The sequence below is a fragment of the Acomys minous genome (assembly GCF_964271855.1).
Source record: "Acomys minous genome assembly, chromosome: 11".
Taxonomy (NCBI): Eukaryota; Metazoa; Chordata; class Mammalia; order Rodentia; family Muridae; genus Acomys; species Acomys minous.
This window is the reverse complement of record NC_140492.1, coordinates 67,606,126-67,629,176: the sequence shown is the minus strand read 5'-3', so window position 1 is coordinate 67,629,176 and position 23,051 is coordinate 67,606,126. Positions and strand designations below refer to the sequence as shown.

At 46.3% G+C, this 23,051-nt stretch overlaps 1 protein-coding gene across 5 annotated transcripts in view; it reads left to right on the top strand.

Moving 5' to 3' along the window:
* The window catches only part of ST6GAL1 (ST6 beta-galactoside alpha-2,6-sialyltransferase 1), a 131,689-nt gene extending 121,186 nt beyond the window's left edge, over window positions 1-10,503 (top strand). For all 5 annotated transcript variants that reach the window (XM_084801565.1, XM_084801566.1, XM_084801567.1 and 2 more), the window contains 3 exons: window positions 5,725-5,823; window positions 7,030-7,204; window positions 9,809-10,503. In XM_084801565.1, the coding sequence (XP_084657691.1) occupies window positions 5,725-5,823; window positions 7,030-7,204; window positions 9,809-10,050 (516 nt within the window). In that variant the 3' untranslated portion in view covers window positions 10,051-10,503. The remainder of the gene's footprint in view (window positions 1-5,724; window positions 5,824-7,029; window positions 7,205-9,808) is intronic.
* Window positions 10,504-23,051: the final 12,548 nt, after the last annotated feature.

The window sequence follows — 23,051 nt, the reverse complement described above, 5'->3', positions numbered from 1 at the left end:
TTTAAAGTTTTCATTGTCAAAGTATTTTACTTACTTGGTTACATTTATTCCTAAGTATTATTGTTAGTTAAAGATTTATTTTTTTATGGGTATGTGTGTTCCTTGCATGTGTATAAGAGCATCTCATATATGCCTGGTATTTGAGTAGGCCAGAAGAGAAAGGGAGTCAGATACTCTGGCACAAGCTATTATGAGTTGCCAAGTGAGTGCTGGGAATAGTACTCCAACTTACTGTAGGGACAATAAATCCTCTTAACTACTGAGCCATTTCTCTAACCACTACCATCATCAGTTGCAAATGGGATGGACTCCCCAATTTCTTCCTCAGTATGTTTGCTGTTGGTATGTACGAGGAGTACTTACTTTTGTATCCTGCTACTTTGTTCAAACTGTTTACCAGTGCTAAGGCTTTTCCATTGATGTTTGAGGATGGCGCCCCCAATAGAATCTTTTTTTTTTTAAGGTTTTTAAAGATTTATTAATTTATTTATTTAGTATCCAGTGCTCTGTCTGTATTTACTCCTGCAGGCCAGAAGAGGGCATCAAATCATGCTGTAGGTGGGTGTGAGGCACCATATGGTTGCTGGGAATTGAACTCAGGACCTCTGGAACAGTAGTCAGTGCTCTTACCTTCTGAGCCATCTCTCCAGCCCATCCCCAATAGAATCTTATCATCTGCAAATAGAGATATTTTGACTTCCTCCTTTTTAAATTTGTTTCCTTTTTTCTTGTTTTTCTTATTGCTCTAGCTAAGATTTCCAGCACTTCATTGAATAATAACAGGAAGTGGACATTCTTGTCTTGTTCCTGATTTTAGTGCTAATATGTTAAGGCTTTCCCATTTTCTATCATGTTGGTATGAATGTGTTGTATGTAGCTTTCATTCTGTTGAGATACGTTTCATTTGCACTGAGTTTCTTGAAGACTTGGTCAATGCAAGAAACACTATTTTCACCTCAAATGGGGGACAGTAAGTAAGTTTCTTCTCCAGTGACCATAGCTCAGGAACAAATTTCATATTCAAGTGTGGGAACAATTTCATGAAGATTGTATAGTAACAGAGCCAAGAAAGTCATAAATCAACATGCTTTTCAGTTCATTGTTGCAATATTAGGTAGACAGGTCACAGCAAAGAGCGAAAAGTTCTGCTCTATAGTTCAGATGCTATCTAATGTTTGGTGGACACTAGGATCCATTCATAAATTCCAAAAGATGTACCCAATAGTTTCAAGGGTGTTGGGTCCTATTCAAAGGAGGACAGTGGAGGCCAAGATAGCTCAAGATCATTTGTAATGAGGGCCCCAAGTCTGCAACATTCAAGTCTCCACAATTTCTAAAGTTCTAGAATGTTCAACACAAGCACACCCTCTTTCTGCAAACTTGAGTTCACCTTTTTATTACGAAGAGATATTGACTGATATATTTGGCCTCATGGTTTGGAAGTTGAACTGTGTGACAGGTTTGGATCCTGGGGCATCTTAGTTTTGACCAGCAGGCGCATTCTTATCATTCCGGGGATTGGAAGAGGGCCCTGACTTGACATTGAAACCATCTTGTCTAAAAGCCCCAGGTTAGAACTTTGACCTGCTCTGTGTCCCCTCTTCTTTGTATGGACTATCTGTTTTTGTATGCCCAGCTTCCCCAGAATCTGTTCCATCAACTGAAGACACATCAACAAGGACCGCTGTTTAGGTTGCACAGTACAGTTTCTCTCCACGAGGACTTTTGTGGAAGAAGGAGATCCCCCATCTCACACATACACAAAGCCTGTAAAAGTATAACCCAAAACACACTGTGTCCAGGGGGGCTAGGTACCCATGACCTTTGCAGCTGAACAAGGGAACAGCAGTGGGACCCATGGTTCTTTTCATGAGGTCACTGTTGAATCCTAGGTCATAATCAAGCCCTATAAATTAGAAGCCATCTCTTTTATAATCCACGTTCCTTTTTGGTTCAATCCCCATAACCGGTATGTTTCTTACTTTGGCTTCCTCCATTGTTTTCTCAGTATTAGATTAATTGTATATATTCCTGCATGGAAAAGTACATAAGGATGCTGTGGCCTGGGGCGGGGGGTGGGGGTGGGGTGTCTCTGTGACCACCTAGGCCTGCAAGAGGAAGCGAGAAAGAAACTCAGTTCAATGTGACTCAGTAACCAGTGTTGGTTTGAACTTCAGGAGTCTTACACCAGGCGGTTTTAAGGCATATTTAAGTACAGCACAATTTGGGGGAAAAAAAAGTTTCCTTGGTGATAACTCAAATCCTGTGTTTATAACAGAGTTTAAAATATGATTGCATCATCCGGGCATGGGTGGTGCACGCCTTGTGATCCCAGCACTTGGGAGGCAGAGGCCTGTGGATCTCTGTGAGTTCGAGGCCAGTGTGGTCTACAGAGCATCCAGGACAGCCAAGGCTACACAGAGAAACTCTGTCTCAAAAAACAACAACAACCAAAACAAACAAACAAACAAACAACAACAAAATAATTGCGTAGTAAATCTTGTAAGGCTTGGGGGTTGGGCAGCTAGCCAGTGTATACAAATAACACAGAGGGGGAAAAAAACAAATAACACAGAGGTCATCAGTATAGTAACTACTTCTATTCCCAGCCTTCAGGGTGGGAAACAGGTTATGCAGCCCTTCCTTTGAGATGCCAACCTGCCTACTTAGCATCCCTGGTTTCCCTAGTAACTAGGTTTATATGTAAGTGCAAGGACCTACAAGTTCATACAGTTGCCTTAAAATAACACATAAGGAGGCTGCATCTATCTCCCCCTTGTTACTGATTTTATTTTGATCACCTAGATACAGTGTTACCTGTCCTTCTGCCATATAATTACTATTTTCCCCTGTGGTCCGTAAGTGAACACTTTAATATATATAGTTGTAGTCTGGTCATCAAAATTTTGCTCTCTACTTAACATTAATAGATTACTTTTTTGTTCGAAGCTATCTTCGCTTCGATTTGTGGCAACTTTTGTTGCACTATTAGATCAACACTCAGAATCCCATTAGAGCAATGCTTTATTTATTTATTTTTTTTAGTTGAAAATATTTTTTTCTGTTTTAAAACTATTTTACTTTTGTAAGAGCAGAGGTGTGGCTGTTCATATGCCTTTCCTTTGAGAGCTTCAAGCACTTAGATTCCTTCTTTGGTGTTCAGATAGTCTCACAAAGCATACTCATATGCTTGCACACTTGCAGAAAGCATGCACACACATACACACACAGAGGATACTTTAGCTAGCCCAAGCTGCCATAGTAGAATACCATATGATAAAAATCTACAGAAACTTATTTTCTCATAGTCATAGAGGCCAGAATCCCAGGTGATGGTGGCATCACAGTTGGTTTCTCCTGACGGCCATCTTCTTACTGTGCCCTCACTTGACCTTTCTTCCCACACATGCACAAAGACTCTCATAAAGACATCACACTTAGTGGACTAGGGCTCCACCCGATGGCCTCATTTAACCCTACCCCACCTCCACCCCCGTACCTCCCTAAAGGCCCTGTCTCTAAATACAGACCCACTGTGACTCAGATTTTCATCATTTGAATATGACTGGGCACAGCCCTGTACTGAGAGAAAGTGGTCTGGGAAGAAAAATGTCCCAAGTAGTTAGAGGTAAGGTCTAGACAGTAGAGTCGTGTGTAACCACAGATAAGTAACACCCCTCAAACTAGTGTGTGTGTGTGTGTGTGTGTGTGTGTGTGTGTGTGTGTGTGTGTGTTCACTTGCTTTCTATGTATCAGTATTTGTTACTTTATGAATGGGAAGGTTGCTTCGAGTAGCAACACCTATCTCCCTGGAGTAACCTTTTCTTGGTAGATGTTTCTCTAAGCTCTGTTGCTATGGGGATGTCTGAGTCTCCTCCTCATGGTCTCACCCCTTCCTCATCAGGATCCTTTGAACCAGGTCATGCTGCCCTATCGGATAAGTCCAGGAGCCTTGGTGAAAAGCTTCGTGTTTCCCAGCATTGGCTGGTACCTTAGGCAAGGCCTTATAGGATGTGGTGTGTGGGGGCAAGACATTTCAGATCTAGAGATGGCGAGGAAGTCTATCAAGACCACAAAGAAGTAGCCATGGTGGGAGTAGGGCAGGAACGCGCACTGGCAGCCCCTCCATCGGTCTCAGGGAGTCTTTCTTGGAGGTAATATTTGACCTTGGCCTGTTAGGAATAGGTATGGATCGATCCAGAACCATGCCATTTGAGGAGCAGGGGGTGTGGTAGGGGGTACAGTGGTGCTTGAAAGCTTTTCCTTTTTCTCTCTGGTAGATCCCAGCCCTGGCCACTCTCTATCAGTGGTAAAAACAAGGATGGAGTTGGATGTTTCTGTATCCAAATCTTCTCTTTTGCCTTCTGCTCCACACTTTTCTTATTTTGATATAAATCAATTAATGATCCCATGCATACGTTCCTTTGAACTTAGATTCTTTCTCAGGATAAATTCCTTAAAGTGGTATTGTTGAACCTAAATACAGTTTTTGTTTTAAGGTTCTTAATGCGTTTTGTAAAAGTGTCCCATCAAGGTCAACACACTCATTTTTCAGCCAGACAGATTTAAATGCTGATCTGCAGCCGGGGCAGGATAGGGAATCGGGGCCCTGACTCTTTTTAAGTTTAGTCACAGTAAGTTGCAGATGACCATCTCCTTAGCTTGGTGAGAACCTGCATCTGAACTACATTTTTTTTTTTTTTTTTAGTACACTTGGTTCTTCCACATGAACTGCGCACTTCTGGTGCTCAGCCATAGACACAGTGATCTTGCCTTGGTGTTAAGAACCTATGGACTGTATCGGCCCCTATGAGAGATGATGTCATCAGGCTAAACACTTAACTCCGTGGATGGTTGAAAGGATTTCCAGAGGTCCTTAATTCTATTTAAATACCACTAATATGACTTCTCCCATGAGGCAGGAGGACCCTCACTTCAGAACGTAAGCTTCAGAGACCCAGAGTAGCCAAAGCAAGACAGTGAGTTTATTATTCTTTGACTTTGCAAGACTGAACATCAGCCCAGAGCAGTGGGCACACTGACTGAATTCGGAGAACAGTTTTAAAGGCCAGAGCATCTGTCTCTGCCCCTCTTTCTCACAGAGTAAACAAGAGGGAATGCCTATTTCGTCTGGTGATTATTCTTCCCCTGCCATTTACACTTGTCAATTTCTTACAAGAGATGGGTAGTGGATGGGCACATCACTATGTTTGTTTTTTTGTTGTTGTTGTTATGTTTATTTAAAGCCAACCAGACACATGGCTTTGTCATGTCCAGGATGATTAGGTAAGCATGACTGCTAGTAATTTGGGGTGGGGATGCAGCTGGATTGGCTGATGCTAGCAGGGATCCAGCATTCTCGGCGTATCTACAGCTAGGCCCAAGCGTACCAGTGGCGTCTTTGAAAACGGGCCGTTATCTTTCATTTCTGCTACCCCAGGCAAGGTATGGCTACAAGGCTAGAGTCCTGTAACCATTATCACTGTGACCCCTTAGACTCAGAGTCTGAGGAACCTTTTCTACTCTGTGACTGACAGCTTGTTATAAACACAGTTCCCACTAGCATTGATCCTTTCTTTCCATTGAAGGTAAGCGCTAAGCCAGCTTAGGTCCTCATGGGGCTCTGGGCCTCAGATGGTACCAACATGATAATATGCCAGTTGTTATGAGGCAAATATTTATCCAGAAATGCTCACGTTACAGCTTTTCTCTTCCTTGCTGCAGTTGGTCACCACAAACCGGCGCTTCCTGGAGGACAGATTGTACCATGAAGGAATCCTAATTGTGTGGGACCCATCTGTGTATCACGCAAATGTTTCACAGGTAAGTGGGTCTCCCATCTGCCCTCAGATTCCCCTTGTTTCTAAGTCACATCTGAGCCATTCCTGGCTGTTTGGGTTTTTCGGCAGCCCACTACACGGGGACTAGCACACTCAGAAACTTCCCTGTCCTCTCCAGCCCCGCTTCATGCCTTTCCTTGGAGGTCAGATGCACAGTTCAGTGATGGTACGTATTGGGAGTGATGGATATTGGACCAGTGGTAATCTGGAGTAAAGTGTGGTCATCACTGGACTCCTGATGAACCTCAGTGGGGAAAAGACAGGAATTGCTGTGATTCCTATCAGTAGTGTCGTCACATTTCTGTTAGTCACTTGGAATGCTTACATTCCTCTCATTTCACTGTCGTGACGCTACCAAGAAATAGCTGGAAGCATGGAAGCCCCCATTTTACAAATGGGAAAGCCGAGAAGAGATAGAGGAAGTCACTTGTGCCAAGGCTTGATTTCCTACCTCAATGGCACAGATCTGCAATGTCAGTTCTTTTAGGGAAGATATGAGTCACAGCACCACGACATTCTCAGGCCTTCTGGAACTGTCTCCTTATTTTTGGCTATGTGTAGGTTAGCATCTCTTGACATGGGCTATTGTGCCCTCAGGGGAATGGCTTTAAAGAAGCAGGAGAGAGATAGCTCTATCCTTGGCATGCTTACCCCTTAAAATGCCCACTGATGGCTAATCGGCATGGCAATTGCCCACTGTCCTTGCTTCTTCAGCCTTTGGCTTCTCACTGATCTTTGCCTGAGTCAAGTGAAGGACTCTGAGCCCAGAGATGCAACAGTGTGTGCCCCAGTTTCCTCTCCTTCAATAGTAAGAGGACCAAGGCGTAGTGGTCCCAGCTCCTGGCGAATCTGAGGCAGGAGGATCATTTGACACCCGGAGCTCAAGGCCAGCCTTGGCAAAATAGTGAGAACTGCTCAAACACAAACAAACAATGAGTAAAATCTTAGACGGTGCAGAGACCTCCTTTCCCAGACTTGAGGTCTCTGAACTCTGAAGCATTCTCAAGGTGTACCCAGCCCAACTGTCCTATCAGCATAGACTGTGTCCCCGCCCCGACTGCACTACCCACTAAGGGCTGTGATTTGGAGAAGTGTGTGATCTACCACAAGACAAGGCTGATCCTCTGGCAAGAATGATTGTGTAAGGAACCCATATCTTTGTTGAGCGCACCCCTTCCTTCTCTTTCAGTGGTATCAGAAGCCAGACTACAACTTCTTCGAGAAGTACCAGCAGTACCGCAGGCAGAACCCCGCCCAGCCCGTCTATATCCTCCGGCCTCAGATGCCGTGGGAACTGTGGGACATCATTCAGGAAATCTCTCCAGATCAGATCCAGCCAAACCCCCCATCCTCCGGCATGCTGGGTGAGTCCAGGCGTCGAGCAGGCGTGTGTTTGTAGAAGAGATAATTGGCGTCCTTCTTGGGTCTCATTCATTCACCGTTCTTCTTGTGCAAGGTACCAAGTGCTACCTCAAGCAAGATGTAATTTTTGTTCTTAGGATGTCTGCTGAGGGAATTCAGTCAGACATCCATGGCCACATTCTGTTTGTGCCACAGCGAGGAGACGTCCTTGGTGTTGTTATAAGAGAGAAGACTCCTGCTAGCTGGATGGTCAGAGATAGTTCTGTGGAGCGGAGAACGGAGGGTTTGACGTGGAATAAAGGAAACATGCCTGAAGAGAAGAAGGAAGTGAGAAAATAGGACCTTGGATGGAGTGAGCAAGACCCTTGTCTCAGGCTCACAACTCAGAGAGCATGCTAAAACTCATTCATCAAGTAATATTTTTTTTTTTCGAGACAGTGTCTCTCTGTCCTGGACTCGCTTTGTAAACCAGGCTGGCCTTGAACTCACAGCGATCCGCCTGCCTCTGCCTCCCAAGTGCTGGGATAAAAGGAGTGTGCCACCATGCCCGGCTTCATGAAGTAATATTTTGGTGTGATATATTTGAAAAAAATATCACAGTGCCAAAAATCATAGTGAACAAAAGGTTACGTATTTGGATACAGACAGAACTGATAACCCTGCTCTGCAGAATCATGTTTGGAACCTGAGACAGGCGAAAAGTTAATTGTACCACTCCAGCCTTTACGGATGCCTTAGTTGCAACCCTGAGAGGAGATGGGCAAGCTTGCCTGTGTGGGGTGGTGTGGGAAGTGGATGTGGGATGGAATGCTGGTCACAGTTTCTCTTCTTAAGCTCTCTCCATGTCTCTCCGTTCTTGGTGCCCATCTATCCTTCCCTCCCTTTCTCTCTGGATGAACCACGGGGCGTTTCCATGAGCACACAGGCTGTCTGGGCAGAGGGATGCACACTCCTTCCATGGTTACCTATAGCGGAACACTTTTAAGCAGATGGTTCCCGGGACTCACCGCTGTGTAGTTTACGTCTACCTCCCAGACGAGAAGTCTGTCTTGTGTTCATCCTTGTGGGTCCGGCGTGGTGAATGTTCCCTGCGCAAACGAGTAGCATACTTTTCTATTAGAGGCAGAGATGAAAGAAGTTAGGGTCCCTATGGTGTGGCACCCCCTTCATACCCTGTGCTTCAGCTGTCAGGTACGCACACCTGGGTTCTTCCGGGAACTTTTACTGCAGCAATAGTGGGACGAGCTGAAGAACACACTTCTGTTGCTCCATTGCCCTGTTGTTGGCCCTGTTCTCAATCTTAGCTACACTGCCCCTGCACCCCACCCCCATGCTCTCAGGCCTTACTGAGAAATGCTTCCCCCCCCCTGTCATTCGTAGGGGAGCTTCTGTGGTGCCTCATTGAGCCAGGGGCAATCGGAAAGCAGACATGGTTTTCCAGTGTATGATTCTTCTAGAACAAGGCAGCTGCCACAGTCTGTAGCTTCGCTCTCAGTTGAAAGCTGCTCTGTTTAATAGATGCCGTATAAGGGGGCTGGAAGGATGGCTCAGTGGTTAAGAGCACTGCCTGCCCTTCCAAAGGACCCGGGTTCAATTCCCAGCACCCACATGGCGGCTCACAACTGTCTGTAACTCCAGTTCCAAGGGATCTGACACCCCTCACACTAATGCACATAAAATAAAACTAAATAAATTATTTTTAAAAAATAGATGCCTTATATTAATGAGGCCCTTTCAAGTGAGCTCTTATTTGACCCTAACAATAACCCACATGGTAGAGTATTGCATACGTCTAGGAGCAGATGAAAAGTCTGAGGTACATAGAGGCATCGCGTCTTGCACAAGCCAGAGAACTCAACCAGCCAGGGTCCAGGCTTGTCTTATCCTAACTAAGGGGAGAAGTTTTCCGTCCTCAGAACTACGGTGCTACAGGTATTCTATAAAATAGCCTCCTCAGTTCTCTGTGAGGCTTTGGCAGGGTGAAGCAATGCTAGGAAGTGCTAAGCACACAAGTGATAGCATTGGATTCGTTGTTGTTGTCGTTGGCTCAGTCACATCGGCTTACTCCGTTGATAAAAATCACTAACAGAGTCCTTTAAAACTCTAGCACCGTGGAAGGTTTATCTATCATGTACCAGGACGTGGCCTCGGTGTTGGGGTTGGGGGGGTGGGGGGTACAAAGGTAGACAACAGACCAGTCTGATGGCTTCGACTTTCTCAGAAAAATCCAGGCTGGGAATCCCAGGAGTAGATAGAACTCTAGGTGAGTGCTCATGAAACTCAAGGCGCTGAGCAGCCGCGGTCACGGGGACAGAGTGCTCATGAAACTCATGAGCTGAGCAGCCGCGGTCACGGGGACAGAGTGCTCATGAAACTCAAGGCGCTGAGCAGCTGTGGTCACGGGGACAGAGTGCTCATGAAACTCATGAGCTGAGCAGCCGCGGTCACGGGGACAGAGTGCTCATGAAACTCAAGGCGCTGAGCAGCCGCGGTCACGGGGACAGAGTGCTCATGAAACTCATGAGCTGAGCAGCCGCGGTCACGGGGACAGAGCTGAGGGTGGCTCGGGGCAGCTGAACATGACTCACGTCTGCTCCCCTCCCCAGGAATCGTCATCATGATGACACTGTGTGACCAGGTGGACGTCTACGAGTTCCTCCCATCCAAGCGCAAGACGGATGTGTGCTACTATTACCAGAAGTTCTTCGACAGTGCCTGCACGATGGGCGCCTACCACCCCCTCCTCTTCGAGAAGAATATGGTAAAGCATCTCAATGAAGGAACAGATGAAGACATCTACTTGCTCGGGAAAGCCACGCTGTCCGGCTTCCGGAACATTCACTGTTGAGCACTGCGTGTCCCCCCTAGCCAGGCATTCCCCTTCTTCTCCGGAAGTCATTTCTATGACTGATCTTTGGGTTACCACTGCTTGAAGGGAGTGTTTTTGTTCACCAGGGCCCAGCCTGCTGCTTGCACTTGAGGAGATTTTTGTTGGCAAGAGCTCTGGAGCCTGATGGCAAGGAGGCCAACTCGGCGGGCCTTCCCAGCAGCTACAGGGTATGGGAGCCCAGAGTCCTACCACACACACATTCTTCCTAGGCAGCTTCCTCCTCCACTCCCTGCCTCCACATGGATGGGGGAAAGATCCAATTGTTCACCAGGGTTGCCAAAACTAGACTTCTCTCTCTCTCTCTCTCTCTCTCTCTCTCTGTCTCTCTCTGTCTCTCTCTGTCTCTCTCTGTCTCTGTCTGTCTGTCTGTCTGTCTGTCTCTCTCTCTCTCTCTCTCTCTCTCTCTCTCTCTCTCTCTCTCCAACTGAATGGTGACATTCTCACAAACCAGCATCCTCTGTGGCTTGAAATCTCCCCTTAGGTATGGATTTCACATCTTAGAGAAACTCTCCTAAACCACAAATTGTGCCAGGTGCAGGAGGGGGAGGGGCGTTGGAGGTAGGGGCGTGAGGAGAAGCAAACACTTGGGACAAGACAGAGAAGCATGCTCAGTGACTCTAGAGCAAAGTTGCTGCCAAAGGTATTCCCCTGGGCACATACTCTTGTTGCCACCACGTCTGGCTGGGCTGATCCCTGGGCGCTTATGATCAAAGGGTCGTGAGTAGCCCACTTCACACTCGATGTGGAGACAGAAAGGTACAGAACTTCCTGTCCTGTCTTCAACCCGTTCACAGTAGAGTAGGAGAGAAAGACTTCTAACAGGTAGCTAGGATGCAAACATTCCGTGTCCCCAGCAGACTGGGCTTCAGAGAGGTGCCCTACTGTCTGTATACTCAGGAGGGGCCAGCTCTCCCATGGTCTTGTAGAGCTGTGGCACTGGGAAAGGTCTTAGAGGAGGAGGAGGAGGAGGAAGCACACGCCATGTCAGTCAGAAGGTCTGTGTGCTCCTCTTTTCTGTTATCATTGATCTTACATTCAATCAGATCTGTTAGAACATGCAGATATTTTTGTTAGGAATCCCCTACACCCATGGGCACCCAATGTGGCCCCCACAGTAGGCACCAGGTGAGCCGGGCTGGCTGGGGTTCTTTTTATTTTTATTTTTTAAATGTCTACTTCCTAACTTTTTTTCTAATCGGTACTGTTAACCTCCCTTAAAGCACTCTTTACCTGCCAAATTAATTTTTAATAATGTTCTACCTGACAAATGTCCTAATCCCAACTTCTTTGACCTTATGGGACTCTCCCCTCCCCCATGAAAGGTCGCTCAGGGCATGGGGAATATGCTTTCTAGGACTCAGGGTGGAATCTTAATCATAACTGATTCCCACAAGGTGTGAAGCAGAGTGTCCTGCTCTCTGCCAGCTCCCTGCAAGGAAGTGGCATTGGTTTCTGGGTAGGAAGCACCCACTGTGTTTGGCAAGCATACTCTTCTAAGGACTTTTCTGAGACCTCTCTACCTGGTGGGAAACCACAATCGCCTACCCGGCCCCTGGTTCAATGACTTATGGTGAAAATTAATGCTATTGAATCATGGTCACTAAGACGCAATCCACTGGACCCCTCCCAAGGCTAGCCTGTATGCTCACGAGAGCTCCAGTGTCTGAGCTGCAAGACCCACTGTCTTAGACACTTGTTTACCGCTGACCCCTTGCCTTATGTGGGCAGTAGAATGCCTGGAGTGAAAAGCCCTGGGTTTTCAGGTTGACCCCTGTTTCCTCACTGTGCCCCTTTACTTTACACGGAGTCTCTTTTTCGAGCCTCTGGTTTCTACATCCGGAAAATTGGGGGGGGGGGTGACAATCCTACCTCACAGGGTTGTGCGGGAGGGGCCCACAGGAAAGCATATGGCTGGCGCGTGTGAGGATCATAGAAAAGCACATTGCTAAACTGTCTACTCCCTCTGTGTTCACACCAGTGTGGTGATCACACCAGTGCCGGGCCTTGCTGCAAGGGAGAACAGTAGAGAGGAGCAGGGGACCCTTTCTGTTGTGAGACAACTGTGCCGCTGTTTGCAGCACCCAGAAGCCTACTCAGCCTGGCTGCCTCTACCTCGGGTCTGTTTCTGCTTGAAGGGTGCCTGGAGCATCGGAGCAACAGGCTGCTTGGCTGCTAGTGGGATGGGTCTAGGGACTTCCCGGCTTGCCTCACGTGCTGATCTCACCTGTTCATGATAGCCCATCAGGACTGCGGATGGAGGGCACGGGGGTGGGGTGGAGGGGGTGTGGGGGGGGGGCGAGGTTCTGTCAGCAAGAGGTCCATTCAAGATGGAGACTACACTGGGTAGATTCTAGTTCTTAACCATTAATGTGAGGGAATAAATTAATAAAGTGTAATATGATTCTGATGTTGTTAAGACTTTTCTGTGCTCTGTAAATGCTGAGGCCTGAGTTAAAGATGGGTGTGAGTGTCACCATTAAGTCTGGTGAGGTGTTTCACACCTGCAACAGGTAATTTAAAATTCATGACTGAACGCTACAGGAAAGCCTCTGTCTACAATGGGCATTGACTTCGGTAGCCATCTATGCATCCTAAATCATAAGATCCTCTTGATCCCTTCTGCCAATCAAATCTTACTGTTGCTCTTGGTTCGGGGTTTGTGTCAGAAACTGTAAAGATATACCTATTAATTCTAAATTATCCAAAGACTATGTACAGATTTTAAAATAAATGTCTTTTTCAAAAACATGTCTCTTTTCTTCATATTTGCTAAAGAGAATGTGTCCCAAGGCGACACATCTGGAACACCAAGTCCTCCGTACTCCTTTGGGAGTCTCCAGCTTTAATCTCCCTCTTCAACACTCCAGGAAAAAGTGTGTATATTTATTGTGAAGGACAGACTCTTGGAAATATTGACAGTTCGTTGATTTTTTTTTTTCTCTTTACTCTTGCTAAATACTAGTAGTGAAGCTGTCGTTCACCCTACACCTCAGGGGAGAGGAGAGATGGAACACAGCAAGCAAAGGAGGGGGTCTTGGCTCTGCACATCAGAACCCTTAGATCAGTGGTTGTCAACCTTCCTAATGCTGTGACCCTTTAATATAATCCCTCCTGTCCTGGTAACCTCCAGCCATACAATTATTTTCATTACTGCTTCATTACTGCAATTTTACTACTGTTTTGAATTGTAGTGTGAATCTTTGTGTTTTCTCATGGTCTTAGGCGACCCCTGTAAAATGATTGTTTGACCTCACAGGGGTCTTGACCCACAGGTTGAGAACCACTGCCTTGGCTTCTCAGCGTAATAGTGTTTCTAAGGTATAACCCAGAGTGTTCAGAGGAGAGTCCTGAGGAAGGGCAGGGGTTCTGGAGAGGGATTAGTTTTTTTTTTTCCCTGACCTGCCCATTTTCAGGATGAGGGTGTCTCCCCACATCCTTAATATTGAATTCCTAACCCCAGGACCTAGAATGAGACCTCTTTTGAAATGGGATCATTGCAGAACTAATTATTTAAGATGAGGTCACGCTGCAGTAGGGTGGGCCGGGTGGGCTGGGTGGGCACCCCCCCCCTTCCAGTATGACTAGTGTCCTCATAAAAAGGGAAAATCTAGACACAGGCACACACAGCGAAAACACTATGTAATGGTGAAGGTTGAGATTGGGGTGATGTACAAGCCAAGGAATGTCAGGGAGTGCCAGAAGCCGAGGAAGCTGCCTGGAACAGATTCTCCCCACAATCCTCAGAAGGACTAACCTCAACCTGGGAGTCCTAGCTTCTAGAAAAGTCAGGACAGTCCACTAAGCCACACACTTTGAGGTACTTTACACATTTTTAGCTCTTAACAAATCACGCCTGACACTTCCTCCACACCCCTGCCTTCTCTTTAGCTTCTCAGCTGCAGCTTTCTGAGCTGGGGATGGGCAACGGGCTGCTCCAGGGTGGTGCCTGCTCCCCAGCTAGGGCTCTGGTACATAGAGCCTTGGATGCTGAGGCTTATGGGGCTTCTCCTTCAGGAGGACAGGACCCTAGGCAGCCACTTCTTCACCTGAGTCCCACTGGTCAGCCAGAGAACACTGAGGCGTCTCCATCGTTGGCCCTGCATCCAATGCTTTGGCCTTATGAGCTCCGTAATGATAGAGAAGTACTGTTTGGATCTCAGGAGAATGGGGCTTGAAAGCAGAAGTTACTGAGAAATAGTTGGCCACAGATTTCCAGTGGCCTCTTGCCTGAGGACCTTACCCCTGGATGGGTGAGCTGGGCGGCAGTAAGCTCCATCTGTGTCTAGAGCCGTCTTGTTCCTCATTATGGAATCTGGTCTGTGAGGAGGTGGGAAATGGTGCTCTCAGTTTCTTCGCTAATCGTAAGCAGAAAAGAAGCAAGCCTCAAAGAAAGAGAGGCACACCTGAATCTCCATGCCCACCCTCACCCCTCCCACCTTCCCCTAGCCCTCCCCCCCCCCCCGCCACCCGCCACTCCCCCCCCCCCCCCCCCCCGGCTGTCAGGCTCACTTCACTGACATCCCAGCCTGCAGGGGTGTCTTAGACAATGTTCTTCTGTGTTCTCTCACAACTTCTTATTGTGCTGAGCCCACATTGACAGCTGGCCCCTAATGCCAAAGCCAGACCCTGCGGGGGGGGGGGGAGGGCATGCGAGGTCTCAGGGACTGTTGTTACCTTATTCCCAGCTCTTGTGTGGGGGGGTTCATGACCCTCAGCATAGCCTCCAGGATACACTGTGACCTGCGTTATGACTCCAGGCTGGGTTTTCCCTCTCGTGGGAAGCAGGAGTGCTCTGATTCCCGAAGTTCATCCCGTAGGCTGGAAGACTGGCATGTGTTCAGGAGAGTGGAAAGGGCCTTATTGTGTCAGGGTGCCCTCCCACGCTCACACTCGGTCCGCCTCGGGATTAATTGGGGAACAGATTTTAATGGAAAGAGTAAAGCCATTCAGTACGGTGAGCGCCTGAGCACCTGCTGGGTGCCTGTCTTCTGCCCTCTATGAAACAGAAGCCTGGGAAGATGAGTAAGCCCTGTCTACTTACGTGTATTTTCAGTAACACTGACCTGGGCAATAGTGCTAAATTCTTGAGCACACGTTCATAATGGCCTAGAAGATAACAAATGCAAATGTCAAGGGAACAAACAAGATTAATGCAGCTCAAGGTCAAGGTGCCGTCTTGAGAGCAAGCAGACTCTTGTTGACAGAGGACATAGGGATGCTGCGGGAGGTACCAGTTCTGAAACCTGGCCAGGATTTCCCCATTTTTTTTTCTTCTCTCTCTTTTTTTTTTCAGGCATCCTTCTTTTTCCTCCAGTTTCTATCCCCTCTTTCTCTTCCCCCACCTCTGGCAGTCTGTTGGAATTACAGGTGCAATTACTCTTTTGTCTCGTTGCCTTTCTTCAGGGAGGCAGGAATTGTCTGATTTCTGCCACGCTGCATACTCCAGGCTAGCTAGCCCACACACATCCTGTCTCACTGTAGGAATTCTGAGATTACAGATACGCGCGCCCTTTATATGACTTTCTGGGACTGAGCTCTAAGCCGGGTTTGCTCTTTGCACTTTTCTGGCGGTATAATTTCAAATGTTCTATCTTTACATCCGCTGATACTTTTTTCTGTCTTGAGTAGTCTGTGGCTGATGTCGTCTATTAAAATATTTAGCTCCAGCACGGTATTCTCTATTTCTTGGAGCTCTAATTCTCTTATTTCTATTTACCATTAACTTCATATTACTTATCGATTAAAATATGTTATTCCTCCCATTTAGACGTAGATAAAACATTTCTTAACAATAAATATACTTTCATTGTGAAAACTCTCAACAGATTAGATATAGAAAAATACACCCCACATAAATGAAAAGCCTACAGCTAACGTTTTCCCTAGGGACAGGTGATTAAAGTCTTTGTTTTAAGATCTGGAACAGTAAGAAATGACCACATTTGCTGCTCCTTTTCTGCACAGTATTGGACATCTTCAACTGAAACGAACCGACTACGGTCATTCAGCAGCAATTCAGGATTCTTTGACGATTAAAGAAAATTTCAACAAATTGTTAATCTTGTATCTGAATCTTTGTGTCGTTCTTTATTGTTCCCTGAGGGAACTATTCCGAATTCACTGTTGGTCATTTCACTTATTTCCATTTCTCCAGAGGTTACCTTTCACAATTTCATTATCTCTTTCCTTGGTGCGTTCTACCGCCTTGTCTTCTGTGTTCTGCCACAGGCGCCCGAAAGAATCGGTGGCCCTTTCCAGCCTCCACTTGTGCTCTTTGACGCCGGTAGGTCTTCACTGTTTGCCCTCCTGCTGTACTACTTAGTAGCCCACGGCCTAGCCATTGTAGACTCTGCTACTGTCTTCTGGAGTTGAGCTGAGCTGTAAAGTGAAGTCAGTGTCACACTGTATCAGACTGCTTCTTCACCGTTTGGGGACTGAGGCTAGATGCGGAATGCGTGTTGGGCTCCAAGGCTCAGCAATGTCTCTGGCTTCATGACTGCTCACAGTGAGCAGAGCCTATGTCTAGGCTACACACACACACACACACACACACACACACACACACACACACACACATGAATGAGCGCCTTCTTATATGAGAACGGAGGTACAAAGACTACAAACTACAGAGAGGAAAGGTGGGAGAATTGCTTACAATTTAATTCTTCTTTGTTCTTCCTCTTTTTTGTCATTTGCTCAGGGGAGTATAATCCCATCTCCTGGGGCAGGTCAGTTGCCATTAGATAGTGCTATCTCTTAAATCCGTTTCAAAGAGTTTTATGGACTTCAGATAAGCCATTTACATGTACTGCTACCATCTGTCCTGCTAAAATATTTGGTATTTGCTTAAAGGGCTCTGTGCCTTTTTAGATGTTAAATGGCACTTCCCTGCTTCCCAGGCAGGTGCCTGGAAACTCTTTGCATGCACTTTCCTAGTGGCTCCGTGTTACACACTTTGTACAAAAAGCTCTTGGATTAAAGATGTGTGCTAGGGCTCAGCCACACCAAACAAGAAGCAGATTTTACAGTTCACAGTCTCAGGTTTCACAATGGGATCAAATTCCCTGCAACAGGACCAAGGCGTTGGGGTTTTCCTATTTGTGGGTCAAAATATGAGCTCCCAGCTCTTCCTGTAGCCATGCCTTTACTCTTCCATCATGGACCCTAATGCTCTGAAACAGTGAGCTGTAACTAACGATTTTCCTTTATAAGTTGCCTTGGTCATAGTGTCTTATCACAGCAATAGAAAAGTAGCATTTCCTCAAAGATGTTCTTCTCTTTCCCTCTTGTGGGATAATTCCATGAACGTTGACTTCAGCCTATCCCAACACTCAATGGTTCTTTCTGTTTTAAATGTTCTTTTTTTTTTTTTTTCTGTTTCATGTTGGGTAATTTGTAGTATTTGTGTCAGTAACCTCCCCCCCCCACTTGACCCCCCGCAATAATGTTAAATATATCATTAGTCCTATATTGAGTACTTTTCATTTGGGCTACTGAAGATTAAAGCTTTTCTTCAGCTTCCTGACTATTTAAAACATGGTTTTAGCAATTTAAAAAAAAAAAGAAAAATCATCTCAGTCTCCAGATTTTACCAAGTGTATTATTTCTAGTCAATTTAAACTGATTTTCCTCCTCATTTCATAATGTATTTTCTTGCTTCTTGGTGGACGTAGTAGTAAATTGTAGCTTCTAAAAACTTCAATAGTGCGTATTCATTGTCTGTGATGCTATATTACATGAGGATATTTTAATACAAGTGTACATTACCATTGAGAGTGTTCTCTGCCCACTTCCTATCTGCCCCTCCTCCTCCCATCAATCCCTTTGTTCCTTAGAGTTTTTGTTTGTTTGTTTGTTTGTTGAGACAGGGTTTCTCTGTGTAGCCTTGACTGTCCTAGACTCACTTTGTAGGCCAGGCTGGCCTTGAACTCACAGCGATCCGCCTGCCTCTGCCTCCCAAGTGCTAAGATTAAAGACCTGCGCCACCACCGCCCGGCCCTTAGATGGTTTTGCTTCTGCTTTCATGTTGCATAATGCACGGCCTTATGTATGTGTGTGAAATCTAAGAACCAAAAATGAGAGAAACATACAATATTTTTCTTTCTGAAATTAGCTCAATTTACTTTATATAACCATCTCCAGCTGTATCCTCTTTCCTGGAAACAGCATAATGTTATTCTTTATATGTGTGCCTGGTAATTTTTGACTGGATGCCATGTGTCGTAAATGTCTTCTTTTTGCCTACTAGGTACTTTTGATTTCTGATAGATATCCCCGGCTTTGTCCTAGGATCACACTTAAGCTTCTTGGCAATCACTTGTCTTTAGAAACCGATTCCGAGCTTGTTTCCTCCTACATGCCCAAGGGTCATGGTTGTTTACTACTTGCTTTTGGGCAGCCAACCAACCTTGTTTCCTTGGGGGTCTGTGGGGAGGAATCGAATCTCTCTCAACTGAGTCAGGCCTCTGAATGTCTTCGTTTGAAGCTGAAGTGGAAAATTTTGTTTCAGGGGGTGCGGTCAGTGGAATCTGGGTTTTTCCAACCATTTGCAGGACCTGTAGCAAAGACAGGAAGCCGGGGACCTTTAGATGTCTGTTGTGTCTCCTTGGTAGAGAGCTTCCTAGGCAAGACTTTGCTAGTAAGGGAGTGGCAAAGCTGAGGCCAACCTGCCTGGCTCAATTTCAAGAGGCTACACAATGGGATGGGAGGAAGACAGTGATTGTATTGGCTCTCTGCATCCCGAGAATGTAGAAAATAGACGTAGATCTATGGGATTTGAAATCCTAGCATGGCATTAACAGTCTACAGCTCCAACAACAGAATATGGTAGCACAGAGAGAAATTAAATGTTTGTTGCCTAACATTAGTGTTAATAAAAGGAGGGAAAACAAGGAACGTGATGGCTGCCATGAAGGCAAAGCACCCCCCAGACCCTTGCTCTTAGCTTTATTTCAGTTAAAATTTGAGTGGACTACAGCAAGACCTTAGGCAGTAACAATGGCCCCTAACCAAGAAGTGCACGGGGCGGGGGATGGGGGGGTCGGGGGTGGGGGTGGGGGTGGTGGTTATATTTGCAAGCAAATAGGTCAGCCAGGGTGGGGACAAGAAGCAGGGTGGGGGTTGGGGTGGACCACAAGTTGGTTTGAATAAGTAAAGTTTAAGTCTCAAGTTCTTTCCAGACATTTTAATCTAAGCTATTATTTTTCCCCCTGTGTTGATGAGGGAATATTTTGTTTCTAATGGCCATATTTCTGCTCTGTGGAAACTCATAGCTCAGCTGAATAAATTGGGACCAGGAATAAAAAAGCACGGGGTGGAGAAGTAGCAGGGGGTGGGGGGGGGGAGTGGGGGGGGAGGGGCAGGGGAGGAGCTGGCATTGCTGGGGGTGCCGTGAGGTGGAGAGGGTCGGGGAATGGGGGGTGGGGGGAGGGGGAGCTGGCATTGCCAGAGGCTCTCAATGGTGCTTCCTCAAAGGTCTCTCTTAAGTTGTTGCCAAAGACGATTGCAAAAGCTTTAAAGCAGGTGAGGAAAAGCTACATAAAATTCCTCAGGAAGCTCTGAAAGCCACTTGGCTACGCTGCCTGTGGCACCCCGGTTACAGGATGGGAAAGGGCCGTCTTCTTGTACGGGGCACGCTGCTCAGAAGATGGTTGGAGATCTGTTTAAACCCAACAGCCCAGGCTAAGAGAAAGGCCGCGACAGCTTTGTGCCTTTGTTGAAGGAGATCTAAAGAGAAACACCTGCAGGGGCCCTGTAAACATCTGTAGGAGGACCCTGTGCAAGTGTGAAGCACCGGGTTCCTGGAACACACTGCACAGGGGAAGTGGGGTGATATAACGAAGTGACATTCAACAGGTGTCCCTGGACAGAGCAGCATCAGGGAATATCCCTGAGCAGACCCTTTCCCAATGGGATAGTTCAACCATCTTTGGTTGTAGCACCCCAGGCAGGTTTGGCTCTGGGAACCAGGCTGACATACACATCTCCTCCTTTCCCCCATTCAGTTGAGCTGTTCCTCACCCAGCTCATGGTAAATGCCATCAGAAGCCACACAGTTAGTGTTAGGATTCTGCCCCAGCCTGCCTAGCAACCTGTGACGTTGTTGCCTACCTGCCGCTGGGTGAGCCCCTGCCCAGGAGTATATATAAAAGGATAAACCCACCTACCACTCTCTCTTGCTCTGTTTTACCCCCCTCTTCCTCTCTTTTTCCTGTTTCTCTTCTTCCTCTCTTCCTCTGTCTCTGTTTCTCTCTCTTTGGGGTGCCCCCTTCCTTCTCTCTCCATGTTCATATAATAAACTTCTCCGTATAATAGCTGTTGTGTGGTGCATATTTCATATTTTATATTATGTTTCATATCTCATATTTCATTGGTATTTCAAAGTTATATTTCACCTTTATCAGCTAAAAGAACAAGAGCCCTGCCAGCCTGCTTCCCAGCTAGAGTCCAGCTGCAGCACATAGGGTAAACCAAGGTGGGCCTCAGCGTTGGGGAATGACCAGGTGGTGGCTGGTGTTCCTCTTCATCTTTCAGGCTAGTGGCCTTGCTATTTATACCTTAACTCGTAAGGGTTTTTTTTTTTTTTTTTTTTTTTTTTTAGGTTTTTCGAGACAGGGTTTCTCTGTGTAACAGTCCTGGCTGTCCTGGACTTGGCTTTTGTAGATCAGGCTGGCCTCGAACTCATAGTGATCCACCTGCCTCTGCCTCCCGAGTGCTGGGATTAAAGGCGTGCGCTACCATGCCCCGGCAACTTTTAAGGTCTTAATCAGCTAAGCCAAGTGGTGAAAGATGGGGGATTGAAAAAGGAAGAACCTCAGTTCCCTTTGACCTGATGACTTAGCAGTTAAGAGCGGCTTGCTGGAAGCTAATTAAGAAGGCAGATAAAACATTCTGCACTGGAGCTGGAGAGATGGCTCAGGAGTTAAGAGCATTGGCTGCTCTTCCAAAGGGCCTGAGTTCAACTCACAGCAACCACATGGTGCCTCACAACCATCTATAATGAGGTCCAGTGCCCTCTTCTGGTGTGCAGGCATACATGCGGGCAGAACACTGTATATATAATAAATACATCTTTAAAAAAACCACTCTGGACTGCTTATTACTTACTAAACTTAGAAGCATGCAAAAATATATACTCATTTGCCAGACAAATTTTCATGAACCTCACATACACATGCACACATAAAAGAGAGATAGGCAGGTGGCTCTGTCCTTTTATGTAATCCTGGGCAGGGGGCTGCCCAGTGGCAGGTAGGCAATGATGCCACAGGTTGCTAGAGGCAGAATCCTAACATTTCTCCCTTTTCTTAGAATTAAAAAAATGAAGGCATTGGATTGTTTTTCATAAGGTTGGTTAAAGTATATAAATATAGGTTGGAAGCAGGTTTTGGTTGCCATGTAAGGGAAGAGAGAGAGAGAGAGAGAGAGAGAGAGAGAGAGAGAGAGAGAGAATGTGTCCAGATTATATGGTGAAGGGGAAGGAAAAACTCTGCCTTGGAAAGTTCAGGGTAGAAAGCATAGTATGTTGGTCATGTCCTGCAGCAGATAGGGACCGAGGAGTGCTGGGAGAACCTGGAGCTGTTTGTCCTGGGTCTGGAACACATCATTTCAGCCTTTTGTAAATAGGTAAAGGGTAAATAAAGAAATCAATCGTTTTTGACTACTTCCTGCTCACACTAGGGGCTGAAAGCCTGAACTGTTGGGTAGGTCCAGGAAGATCGGGCTGTTGTATTAGATGCCCAGGGTCTGAGAACATCTGTGGCTAGGAGAAACAATGCAGGTCCAGCTAGGAGGAACAAGATTGGTCCAACTGGCAGGATCTGGGAGGTTGGACTGGAGCACCCGTGGGTAGCTGCTTTACCAATGTCCTGGATGTAGGAAGTATGGCAGGATACTGGGAAACATGTGTGGGTGGAGGACAAAGTTAGTAGATTAGGGAGAAAATGTCCTTTTGGTGTGCATTTAAAACTTTTGGGAGTGCGAGCAGAGATGCAAGTTTTGGAGTGAAGAAGAGAAAAGCTTGAATGTAGGGAAGTTCCTTTCATTTTACATTAGGCGTATATCTGAAACTCTTGGGAGAGCAAAGAAGAGGAAAGGTTTGAACATAGGGGGGCTTCCTTCTATTTCACCCGATTGCTGGCAGTAATTAAGAAACTTCATTTTGGATCTGTCCAGGTTTGGCTGAAGAGGCGTGTAACTTAGCATCCCCTAATGTAGGCATAGGGATTTGAAATTCTCCAGAAGGCATCCCAGAGAGAAGCCTGAAGGGGCAATAGAGTGTTCCCATGGGGAGAGTAGAAGTCAGTGACCTGTCAGGGCGTCCCTTGAGCAAGATTTCACTCAATGAGATTGAGACAACTGTTCTAGCAGCTCATCAGTGCTGGTCAGAGACCAAGGGCATGGCCTAAGAGTAGCCATGGTTACCGAGCACTAGAGTTTCAAACATGAATGAGAGGGGAGGGAGACTGAATTGTGCTGGTAGAGGGGGAATCTCACCCAAGGAAGAAGGTTCTAGATGAGGGTTTGGATGTAGGTTGGACAGAACGGCAGGAAGCAGTTATGTCAACCAGAGGGGAAGACTCAGCAATCCGTTGGTGTTGGCCAATAGGGAAGTACCAAAACCAGAGAAGGGGGAGGAATCCCACCCTTGGAGACAGGTGAGAAACTTAGGCTGTTGATTGACAGTACTTACCTGGATTCCATTCGACCTGAGAGGTGGATTTTCTGTAGCTTACAAGAATCCCTGTTAAGCTGGAGCCTTAAAAAGCATAAACACAGTCCATAAAAAGAGAGCAGAACAGTTTCCTGTATGATTTAGTTTATAAAAATTTCATAGCTTATAAAAGTCTGAAGCTATATTATAGATTAGTAAAAAAAAAAACAAGGCTAACTATACTTGTTTAGAAATGATTTTTAGGCTTTGAGAATGAAAGTAGAGCATGATAATAAAGTTTTAGCAC